The following is a 12,736-nucleotide window of genomic DNA, read 5'->3' on the forward strand; positions in this document are numbered from 1 at the left end:
AACGGAGTGCTGTGTGCTCTCTGCAAGCTCGTCCTCCTCTTCCTCCTCCTCATCTTCCCCGTCCGCAGAATCCTCAGCCATGGCTGCGATTACCACCCCCACCTCGGAATCCACGGACAGGTGGGGTAGCGGTGACGGACCCCCCTAGAATTGCATGCAACTCAGCGTAGAAGCGGCATGTTTTCGGCCCTGCCCCGGACCTTCCGTTTGCTTCTTTGGTTTCCTGGTGGCCTTGTCTGAGCTCCTTAACTTTCACTCTGCACGGCACTGAGTCCCTGGCGTGGCCTCTCTGCATCATGGCCTTGGAGATTTTTTCAAATGTTTTTTCACTTCGTCTTTTGGAAGGGAGTTCTGTTAGCACGGATCCTCTCCCCATGCAGCGATCAGATCCAGTACCTCCCGTGCAGTCCCTGCTGGAGCTCTTTTCCGATTCTCAGGAGACTGCATTGCTACCTGTGCTGGTGAGCTCTGCGTGGTCACCTGTGCTGGTGAGCTCTCCACGCTGGGTGAACGGGAAATGAAATTCAAAAGTTCGCGGGGCTTTTCCTGTCTACCTGACCAGTGCATCCGAGTTCAGATTGCTGTCCAGAGTGGTCACAATGGTGCACTGTGGGATACCGCCCGGAGGCCAACACCGTCAAATTGCGACCTCACTAACCCTAATCCGACACGGCAATACCGATTTGAGCGCTACTCCTCTCGTCGGGGAGGAGTACAGAAACCGGTTTTAAGAGCCCTTTATATCGATATAAAGGGCCTCGTTGTGTTGGACGGGTGCAGGGTTAAATCGGTTTAACGCTGCTAAATTCAGTATAAACACGTAGTGCAGACCAGGCCTAAGTTTCCCTACATTAGCCCTGTAAATAACTCTCTTGTCGCCTTTTCCTATTCACACATCTACAGAGAGTTTATTACAAGCTGGGCTACAGGGTTCTCTGTGGTGTGCAACCACCTGGGGCAGCGTGACTGGACCTTGGGCACTGGCAGGAACCCGAATGTTACTGTCCCACAGGCAGCTCAGCTGGGTGGTGAGACAGACCGGAGCGCCCAAGGGGACGGCTGTGACTCCATGGTCAGGCTGTTACGGGGTCTGAGGACTTTGCACTTGGTAATTGGTTGGTGAAATCTGAGCACAGATCTCCCAGCCAATGTGGGGCATGTGCCCTGGGTCCTGGCAGCCTGTCCTGAGATTGGTTCTCACGCTCCTGAGCTCCAACAGGGCAGCCTGATGCGACCTCCAATATCCAAGTGTCACCAACGCTCCTGAACACGCCCCAGGGTTCATAGAATCCTAGAATCTCAGGGTTGGGAGGGACCTCAGGAGGTATCTAGTCCAACCCCCTGCTCAAAGCAGGACCAGCTCCAACTAAATCATCCCAGCCAGGGCTTTTAGGTTCCTCTATCCTATGCCATCTTTCCCCTCGTTACAGGCTATTTCCATGTGCCCCTCCTGCTGCGCCAGGCTCCAGCAGGGCAGCCCCCAGTAGGCCCTGTGGCCTGGGGCTACCATACTAGCGGGGAGAGGTCTGGTCGACCCTTACATCCACTATGTCACAGATGAGGCTGAAGCTGCTTTCCAGCTCCAGCGATGGCACAGGACCCCTGCCCCATGCCAGCCTAGCTCTGCGCAGTGGGGTCAGGTTTTCACAGCCCGCACAAGCACTGCGAAAGCCCAGTGTTAGCAGCATCAGGGCACGGAGCAAAGGGTTTGCTGAGATCAGGGCTGGCTGAAACTGGCTCTTTAGACAAAACCTTTCTCCCAGGCCTGGGCCCAGGCCTCTGCTCCGGTTCCCCTTCTTTGTAAGGTCTGTTCTGGGGTCACAATGTCACTAAACCCCTTTGCAAACTTCTGGTGATAGCTGGCCAGGCTGACCAAGAACTGGACCTGCTGCTTGGTTGTGAGGCAGGCGAGCTCCGCATGGCTTCTACCTTCGACGGGTCGGGGTGACCCAACCCGCTGCCCACCCTGTGCCCCAGTGTCGCTGGCCCTTCCCTGTGGGCCAGGAGTAACGCCTGCTGTTGGAGAGCAGCACTTCCCACCAGTTCCTGCCTCTCCTGTCTGGTGGGTTACAGTGTCAGACAGGCTGACAGTACAGCCGCTCAAACAGTACCGCACAGGCCGGGACGCAGGGGCAGCACGTGAGATTAATGCCGGCAGCAACCCACAAGAGTGCCGCCAAGTCTCAACACCACAAACATCCTCCTCACCCGAACCCTGTTTTACCAGCACTAACAGGGCCAGGCGGATCCCAGCTACACATTTGTCAGTGTTCAGTTGAGACATGGGGCCCTTAGCATGAGCTCGCACCCACTCCATGCACCTCCCAGACCCGCAGCGCAGTGTCCAGAGGGTTAGCGTACCCCCAAAGAGGCCCATCAACAACCCCACCCCCAAACCCTACACTAGCTTCTTGTCCCTCAGCTCCTTCTGGCATGGGGAGCTCTCTGGGGATCCATGACGTCCTGTTTGCCCCGGGTGTCGGCTCATGGCTGGGGCTCAGGGATGGGGGTGTGGGCTGGACGTGGAGTGGGGGTGCTCCCCGGGGCTGCGTGCGCCTGGCAGAGTTGAAGAAGGGCCTGTTCCCCCAGGGAGGGGGGAGTCTGGGTCCAGCTGGGGCTGCCTGCCCCTTGTTCCCTGCCCGTGCCCCAGCCCGCTGGGAGGTGGCGCTGCCCTGCTAGGGCGAGTGCGGCCAGGGGAGGGTTGCAGGACTGTTAAAGGCCTCGGGAGCCGCTGGCGTACACAGGATTCAGCGGGTACTGCCGGTGCACTGGCTGGGCTCGGCTCCCCATCTCGCCCTTCGGGGGGGGGGGCGCGGGGGTTGCGGCTAAGACATTGGCATGCCCAGGAGGCCTGAGGAAGGGGAGGGGTACCAGGACCGGGAGGGGGGCCAGGAGGAGCCCTGGTCGGGGCAATACACACCCCGAGAAGGAGGAGAACCAGTTGGCCCCACTGCAGGATTCCCAGAGAACCTGGCAACCACTAGCCAGAGACACAGGACTGGAGACTGGGGAGAGCGCCCCCTACTGAGCCCCACCCACAGCACTGCGCCCCCTAGCACCATGCTGGGGACTGGGGAGAGCGCCCCCTACTGAGCCCCTCCCTACAGCACAGAGCCCCCTAGCATCATGATGGGGACTGGGGAGAGCGCCCCCTGCTGAGCCCCACCCACAGCACTGCGCCCCCTAGCACCATGCTGGGGACTGGGGAGAGCGCCCCCTACTGAGCCCCTCCCTACAGCACAGAGCCCCTAGCACCATGCTGGGACCTGGGAGAGCGCCCCCTACTGAGCCCCTCCCTACAGCACAGAGCCCCCTAGCATCATGATGGGGACTGGGGTGGGCACCCCCTACTGAGCCCCTCCCCACAGCACAGAGCCCCCTAGCACCATGCTGGGGACTGGGGTGAGCGCCCCCTACTGAGCCCCACCCACAGCACTGCGCCCCCTAGCACCATGCTGGGGACTGGGGATAGTGCCCCCTACTGAGCCCCTCCCCACAGCACTGTGCCCCCCCGCACCATGCTGGGGACTGGGTTGGGCACCCCCTGCTGAGCCCCTCCCCACAGCACTGTGCCCCTTAGCACTATGCTGGGGACTGGGGAGAGCACCCCCTGCTGAGCCCCTCCCCACAGCACTGAGCCCCCTAGCACTATGCTGGGGACTGGGGTGAGCGCCCCCTACTGAGCCCCTCCCCACAGCACAGCGCCCCCTAGCACCATGCTGGGGACTGGGGAGAGCGCCCCCTACTGAGCCCCTCCCCACAGCACAGAGCCCCCTAGCACCATGCTGGGGACTGGGGAGAGCGCCCCCTGCTGAGCCCCTCCCCACAGCACAGCGCCCCCTAGCACCATGCTGGGGACTGGGGTGAGCACCCCCTACTGAGCCCCACCCACAGCACAGAGCCCCCTAGCACCATGCTGGGGACTGGGGAGAGCGCCCCCTGCTGAGCCCCTCCCCACAGCACAGCGCCCCCTAACACCATGCTGGGGACTAGGGAGAGCGCCCCCTACTGAGCCCCACCCACAGCACTGCGCCCCCTGGCACCATGCTGGGGACTGGAAACAGCGCCCCCTGCTGACCCCCTCCCCACAGCACTGTGCCCCCTGGCACCATGCTGGGGACTGGGAACAGCGCCCCCTGCTGAGCCCCACCCACAGCACTGCGCCCCCTAGCACCATGCTGGGGACTGGGAACAGCGCCCCCTGCTGAGCCCCTCCCCACAGCACAGCGCCCCCTAACACCATGCTGGGGACTAGGGAGAGCGCCCCCTACTGAGCCCCAACCACAGCACTGCGCCCCCTGGCACCATGCTGGGGACTGGGAACAGCGCCCCCTGCTGAGCCCCTCCCCGCTTCTGGCAGCACAGCGCCCCCTAGTGCTGTACTGGGCATTGGGGCCAGCGCTGGTTGATTGGCCGTGGCTGGACGCAGGACCCTCTGCGCGCCTGTGGGCGAGCGCGGTAACCCGGCGGGTGGGGCGGAGCTGGCAGGGCAGCAGCCGCTCCTGGTGAGCCAGGCATGCACACTCGTACTCGATCCCAGGGGACAAGCCCCGTGTCAGGTGCAGGGCAGACCCCTGGCTCCCTCGGGCCCAGAGCAGGCAGCCGGATGCACCTGGCTCCCCAGCCCTGGGGCCGTAAGGGGGGACAGGAGGGGTGATGAAGGATGAGCAGGGAGGGGCGCTGGGGGCTCTCTCTGGAGCCGGGGGGAGAGGACGGAGATCAGGAGAGGGCACATCTGGCACGATTTTACCCCCAAGAGTCAACCATAAAGCCACAGCTGGAGGTATGGGGGCCCCCGTCCCCTCTCGCCAGTCCCTCTCCCCCCTGCCCCAGCTTCCTGTCAGCCCCACCCTGCAGGCCTCTGCCAAAACAGACACCGGACAGCAACCTGACCTGGGCCCTGTCGTAACTGGGGTCCGCCACTAGAGGGTGCACCCTCCCCTGGATACACCCCCCCAATACACAACACACACACCACACACACACGCACTGGTATACAACACACACACTCACATCCTGATACACAACACACATGCCCCAATACACACCCACCCACCCGATATAAAACACCCACACCCCAATACACAACACACACATGTACACAACACACTCACCCACACTGATACACAACACACACACTCACATCTCGATACACAACAGAAACACTCACATCCCCCCAACATCCCCAATACACAACACACACACATTCACTGGTTCACAACACACACACTCACATCCCGATACACAACATACGTGCCCCGATATACAACACACACCCCAATACGCAGCACACTCGATACACCCCTCCTCCAATATACAACACACCCACCCACATTGATACACAACACACACACTCACATCCCAATACACAACATACCTGCCCCGATATACAACACAGACCCACTCACATCACGATACACAACTCATTCACACATCTCCCCCTCATCCCCAGTATACAGCACCCCCGATACACACACACATCCATATCCCCGATATGCAACACACACACCCCAATACACAATACACCCTCAGATACACACCACACACACCGATATACAGTGCACCCACCCCAATACACAGACACACCCCTGATATACAACACACACATTCACCCAGAGATACACAACACACACTCACCCACACTGGTATACAACACACACACACACAGCACCCCCAATACACACACCCCAATACACAATGCACACACACACAAAGAGATACCCCCCAGCCCAGGCCCCTCCATGGAAAGCTGGTGTTGGGGGGGCAGGGGCGGCTCCAGGCCCCAGCAAGCCAAGTGCGTGCTTGGGGCGGCACACCTGCCGGAGGTCCACCGGAGCCGCCTGCTGCTCTCCTGGCTACCGGCAGAGCGCCCCCCGCAGCATGCCACCATGCTTGGGGCGGCACACCTGCCGGAGGTCCACCGGAGCCGCCTGCCGCTCTCCTGGCTACCGGCAGAGCGCCCCCCGCAGCATGCCGCCATGCTTGGGACGGCACACCTGCCAGAGGTCCACCAGAGCCGCCTGCTGCCCTCCTGGCTACCAGCAGAGCGCCCCCCGCAGCATGCCGCCATGCTTGGGACGGCACACCTGCCGGAGGTCCACCGGAGCCGCCTGCCGCTCTCCTGGCTACCGGCAGAGCGCCCCCCGCAGCATGCCGCCATGCTTGGGACGGCACACCTGCCGGAGGTCCACCGGAGCCGCCTGCCGCTCTCCTGGCTACCGGCAGAGCGCCCCCTGTGGCATGCCGCCATGCTTGGGGCGGCACACCTGCCGGAGGTCCACCGGAGCCGCCTGCCGCTCTCCTGGCTACCGGCAGAGCGCCCCCCGCGGCATGCCGCCATGCTTGGGGCGGCACACCTGCCGGAGGTCCACCAGAGCCGCCTGCCGCCCTCCTGGCTACCGGCAGAGCGCCCCCCGCAGCATGCCGCCATGCTTGGGGCGGCGAAATGTCTAGAGCCGTCCCTGTGGGGGGGACAGGCACTGAGAAGCAGTCTGCCAGGCCTTGGCCCCCTGCCTGGTTCCCAGCTGTTTGTCCAGGGCCCCCGGCAGGCAGCAATGGCGTGCGCGGGGGGGAGGCAGGCAGCACCCGTCCGTCCAGCCCCCCCGCCACTGAGACCCGCAGTATTGACTCACTGTCAAGCTAAGCACGGGCAATCGCGGCCACGCGCTTGCCGGCCGTCTGTAACCTCTGTCCGATCAATGCCGCCATGGAGAAGGCCCGGCTGCAGCCTGCGCCCGCCGCCTGCCTGCTTAGGCTGATCACCAGCACGGGCGGCACTGGCCCTCGGATTGCTGGGGTGCGGGCAGGTGGTGAGGGGGCAGTGCCTGTCCTTCTCCGGGCACACCTGGCCCCTGGCCCGGGCCGGCTACTCTGGCTACACCAAACCAGGCAGCTGGGTTACGGCTGGGGCCTAATGCAGCCAAACTCCCGTGCCCACCACATGTCTCAGCTATGGGCATGGGCTGGGGGCACCAAGCCTCCCAGCCACGGGTGTGTGTGTGTGTGTGTGTGTGTGTGTGTGTGTGTGTGTGTGTGTGTGTGCCATGGCAGGGGGCCCTCATCTGGCCTGGACACAGTGCCCTTCGAACAGCAGCCCCAGCCAGTGCTAAGCCGGGCCGTGGGGAGCGGTGAGTGGTCCTGGTACAGCCCTGGCCGCCTGGACACCCAATCAGCACCGCCCCCCGTGCCTCACGCCCACGCCTGTCACAGCTGGTGGGAGAAACTGGGGAGCAGTGCAGGCCTGGGGGAGAAGTCCTGGCTCTCACCCACTCGACCCCACTCCCCTCCCAGAGCCAGGAATGGAACCCAGGAGTCCTGAGGCTCACCCCTGCTCTGCTGAGCGGACCCCCCTCTATTTGACAGTGGGTGGCACAGAGATGCCATGCTGTTCCCCCACTCCTGGTAGAGGGGCCGCTGCCCCGTATGGCTGGAGCACAGGACTTGGGTTCTAATCCTGCGTCTGATGCCGATGGCCTCTGGGCCCTAGGGCAGGTGGTTCCCCCTTGCAGCCCCCATGTGTACGCTGGAACGGGGGGTCCCTGTCCCCCTACCCCCACAGGGGCAGCAGTGAGCACAGTGCGGGCGGCTGATGAATGGCTCCAATTTGTCAGCAGCTTCGGCCTGTCACTTCTCATCAGGCGGCCCTGGCCCTGCCTGGAGCCATTAGTGTCACGGTGCGGGGGGTGGGGAGGGAGAAGGACAGGCCCATCTAGGCCTCGCTCCCTGCAGTGCTCCAAGGCCCCCACCCCTCACACAGCCCAACGCTGGCTGTGCCCCCATCTCGGCTGCCTGGCCTGGCACCAGCAAACCACTGTCCCCTTCCGGAGCAAGGGGCGCTGAGGGGGGCACAGGGAGGGATGCCAGAAGTGGCACCCGGTCTTTCAGGGGTGCGACGCGCCAGGCCTGGAGTCCCCAGCCAGCCCGACGTCCCCTCCCCGTTGTGCCCCCTGGGCCGGTCGGTCGGGCTGGACTCTCCCGGCCAGTGCTGGGGTGTCTTTGTATGTTGGGAAAGCACCTTGGGAAACAAAACCCAGATTCCCATCGATCACGGTGGCCTCGATCCTGCGAGCAGACCGAGCCGGGCGGCCCTGGCAGCGGGGAGGCCCCAGGGACTTCCCTGCCACTTGTGCCTCAGTTTCCCCCTCGGGAGGCAGGGCCAGGGCAGGGTGGCAGCAGAATGGGAGGAAAGACACTCAGCCATGACGCGCCATTTCCCCTCCCCTGCCGCCTCAGCCCAGATGCCAGCGTGCTATCCGGGCACGGGGAGCATGGGGCCAGAGCTGGGCAGCTGTTCGCTGGCAGTGCTGTGGAGCCCATCGTGGCTGGGCTGGCGGCACGGGAACCTGACCGCCATGGGGCTGTCCCCCCTGACCCGCGCTCTCTCCGTGCCCTCTGGGGAAGCATCCCTACCTTGGGTAAGCGCTCGGGGTCTCCGGGGTGTCGGGGGATCACCTTCTGCAGCCGCTGGAACCCGTAGTCAATGGTCGGCTCGTTCAGTGCTGGGAATGGAGGGAGACAGCGAGGGTCAGGTGCCATGGGCCAGAGCTCCCTCTAAACCCCATCTGCCTGAGGGGAGGGGCTGGCACTGTCCTCATGGGGGGAACTGAGGCATGGTGCAGGGGGATGACCTACCCATGAGCAGAGAGCCAGGCCACAGAATCCAGGAGTCCTGAGGTGACAAAGTGGGAATGTTTTGTAATAATTCAGTGACCCTGGTGTGTGCCTCAGTTTCCCCCCAGCCTTGCCTGGCTCCCAGTGGGAGGAAAGGATGACATTCGCTCTCAGGGTGGGCCGGGAGGCATGCGTGTCGCTGAGCTGTCGGGCTAAAGAGCGGCCGAGTCTGCCCCAAAGGCACAAGAACCCGACATGACGATGGACAATCCCGAGGCCAGAACGCTGATCCATGACCCTGGGACTGTGAGCTGGGATGGGACCGGTGGGGATAAGGGGCCGGCTCCGGGCACAGGCCAGAGAGAGCCAGAGCCAGAGGTGACCCCGCTGCCCCTGACTGGTGCTTTGCTGGGGGCAGCGTCACCCCTGTCACCCCTACATCTCGGGGCTGCGTCCAGGTGCCCGACAAACCCGGCTCGGTCTGCGAATGCAGCCAGGTGTCACTGCATGATCCTGGGGGTGCACTGCTCCATGCAGGGGGCGAGGCTCTCCCGGGGGGCTGGCCCCATGCCACTCGTGTGAAACGGTGCTGGAGCCCAGAGCTCCATCTAGGCAGTGGGGCCCAGGCGAGGAAGAGTGGGACCCAGTGGGGGCCTGGCATACGGAGGGGGGCTCCCAGGGACTGTTTAAGAGGTGGGGCATTGCCCCAAGCCCGTGGATCCGTGACCCCTTGGCCCAGCCACATGCTCCGCTCGGGCCTCCTAGCGTTAGTGACATGGAGTCTATCCAGGGGCCGGGATGCCCCTGTCTCTCCCCCAACCCCTGCAGCTGCATGGCCAGACCCAGGGCTGCCACCAGGCCAGAGGGGCAGAGCCGGGACGGACAGCGAGCCAGCCAGCCAGCCAGCGGGGTGCTGGGCGCAGTGAGAGAACGGGAACTGCAGGCTGGCAGCAGGAGCCCCCGGGCGGGACGGGCTGGGTCCCAGGGAAGGCTTGGGGACAGGCAGGCTTTCCCGGCTAGACGGGCCGCTCCCCACCCGTCGCCCCATGCTCTGGGCAGGAGCCACCCGGCGCCTGTGTGCTGGGAGCACTCGCCAGCGCTCGACCCCGCAGTGGGCAGCATGGCACCGGGCCGGGGAGGGGCCCAAACCGCCTGGCACGGGAAGCTGCCGCTCAGCAGCCGCGGCACACCCAGAGCACATGCCAGCAGGGGCAGAATCCCTGTGACACACACACACTGTGTGACATGCACAGACTGCCGCACACACAGCATCACATGCAGGGTCTCACACATGCGGCATTGCACACACAGTGTCATGTCACATACAGGGTTTCAGACACGGTGTTACACACACAGGGTCTAACACACGGGGTGTCACACACATACGGGGTCATGTCACACACACAGGGTCTCAGACACGGTGTTACTCACACAGGGTCTAACACACAAGTGGTATTACACACATGGTGTCATGTCACACACAGGGTCTCAGACACGGTGTTACACACACAGAGTCTAACACACACGTGGTATTACACACGCATTGTGTCATGTCACACACACAGGGTCTCAGACACGGTGTTACACACACAGGGTCTAACACACACGTGGTGTCACACACACACGGTGTCATGTCACACACAGGGTCTCAGACACGGTGTTACACACACAGGGTCTAACACACACGTGGTGTCACACACACACGATGTCATGTCACACACAGGGTCTCAGACACGGTGTTACTCACACAGGGTCTAACACACACGTGGTGTCACACACACACGGTGTCATGTCACACACAGGGTCTCAGACACTGTTACACACACAGGGTCGAACACACAGCAGTGCCCCTCCCAGGAACACACATGTATTGATCTCCATTCCCCCCCCCGCACCTCCTCCATCTGTCATGGCTGGGCAAAGCCAGAGATGCTGGAAATTGGGACCTGGCTCGTGGAGCGGGGGCCAAATCAACCCCCCCAGCGCCTCAGCTGGTGATACGCACAGAGCAGGGGGGCTGAGTGCCGGGACCCCCCCGTCCCCTCGGACCCCCGCACAGCAGGAGGGGGAGTCGGGGAGCCCTGATTAGTGCCCAAGAAATGGAGAACCCGGAGCATCGGCTGTCTGTCCCCCTGGCTCTCCCCATCCGTCCCCTCTGCAGCGACCCCCCATCCATCTACCCCCCACCGACCCTCCATCCCTCCATCTACCCCCCACCGACCCATCCCCCGCCTGCAGCTACCCCCCACTGACCCTCCATCCATCTACCCCCCACAGACCCTCCATCCCTCCATCTACCCCCGCCTACCCATCCCCCGCCTGCAGCTACCCCCCACTGACCCTCCATCCATCTACCCCCCACCGACCCTCCCTCCATCCATCTACCCCCCACTGACCCTCCATCCATCTACCCCCCACCGACCCTCCATCCATCCATCTACCCGCCAGCGACCCATCCCCCGCCTGCAGCTACCCCCCACTGACCCTCCATCCATCTACCCCCCACCGACCCTCCATCCATCCATCTACCCGCCAGCGACCCATCCCCCGCCTGCAGCTACCCCCCACTGACCCTCCTTCCATCTACCCCCCACAGACCCTCCATCCATCCATCTACCCCCCACCGACCCTCCATCCATCCATCTACCCGCCAGCGACCCATCCCCCGCCTGCAGCTACCCCCCACCGACCCTCCCTCCATCTACCCCCACCGACCCTCCATCCATCCATCTACCCGCCAGCGACCCATCCCCCGCCTGCAGCTACCCCCCACTGACCCTCCATCCATCCATCTACCCGCCAGCGACCCATCCCCCGCGTGCAGCTACCCCCCACTGACCCTCCATCAATCCATCTACCCGCCAGCGACCCATCCCCCGCCTGCAGTTACCCCCCACTGACCCTCCCTCCATCTACCCCCACCGACCCATCCCCCGCCTGCAGCTACCCCCCACTGACCCTCCATCCATCTACCCCCAACAGACCCTCCATCCCTCCATCTACCCCCGCCTACCCATCCCCCGCCTGCAGCTACCCCCCACTGACCCTCCATCCATCTACCCCCCACCGACCCTCCCTCCATCCATCTACCCCCCACTGACCCTCCATCCATCTACCCCCCACCGACCCTCCATCCATCCATCTACCCGCCAGCGACCCATCCCCCGCCTGCAGCTACCCCCCACTGACCCTCCTTCCATCTACCCCCCACAGACCCTCCATCCCTCCATCTACCCGCCAGCGACCCATCCCCCGCCTGCAGCTACCCCCCACCGACCCTCCCTCCATCTACCCCCACCGACCCTCCATCCATCCATCTACCCGCCAGCGACCCATCCCCCGCCTGCGGCTACCCCCCACTGACCCTCCATCCATCCATCTACCCGCCAGCGACCCATCCCCCGCGTGCAGCTACCCCCCACTGACCCTCCATCAATCCATCTACCCGCCAGCGACCCATCCCCCGCCTGCAGTTACCCCCCACTGACCCTCCCTCCATCTACCCCCACCGACCCATCCCCCGCCTGCAGCTACCCCCCACTGACCCTCCATCCATCCATCGACCCCCCACCAACCCATCCCCCACCTGCAGCTACCCCCCACTGACCTCCATCCTTCCATCTACCCCCCACCGACCCATCCCCCGCCTGCAGCTACCCCCCACTGACCCTCCATCAATCCATCTACCCGCCAGCGACCCATCCCCCGCCTGCAGTTACCCCCCACTGACCCTCCCTCCATCTACCCCCGCCGACCCATCCCCCGCCTGCAGCTACCCCCCACTGACCCTCCATCCATCCATCGACCCCCCACCAACCCATCCCCCACCTGCAGCTACCCCCCACTGACCTCCATCCTTCCATCTACCCCCCACCGACCCATCCCCCGCCTGCAGCTACCCCCCACTGACCCTCCATCTATCTACCCCCCACCGACCCTCCATCCATCCATCTACCCCCCACCGACCCATCCCCCGCCTGCAGCTACCCCCCACTGATCCTCCATCCATCTACCCCCACCGACCCTCCATCCATCCATCTACCCCCCAGCGACCCTCCATCCATCCATCTACCCCCCGCCGACCCATCCCCCGCCTGCAGCTACCCCCCACTAACCCTTCATCCAT

The 12,736-nt window shown here is 63.8% G+C and overlaps 1 protein-coding gene across 3 annotated transcripts in view; it reads right to left on the reverse strand.

Annotated features, from left to right (window-relative positions):
- The window catches only part of EBF4 (EBF family member 4), a 46,156-nt gene that overhangs the window by 18,384 nt on the left and 15,036 nt on the right, over window positions 1–12,736 (reverse strand). For all 3 annotated transcript variants that reach the window (XM_030564386.1, XM_030564384.1, XM_030564385.1), the window contains exon 5: window positions 8,410–8,498. In XM_030564386.1, the coding sequence (XP_030420246.1) occupies window positions 8,410–8,498 (89 nt within the window). The remainder of the gene's footprint in view (window positions 1–8,409; window positions 8,499–12,736) is intronic.

Source organism: Gopherus evgoodei, chromosome 5 (assembly GCF_007399415.2).
Source record: "Gopherus evgoodei ecotype Sinaloan lineage chromosome 5, rGopEvg1_v1.p, whole genome shotgun sequence".
Taxonomy (NCBI): domain Eukaryota; kingdom Metazoa; phylum Chordata; order Testudines; family Testudinidae; genus Gopherus; species Gopherus evgoodei.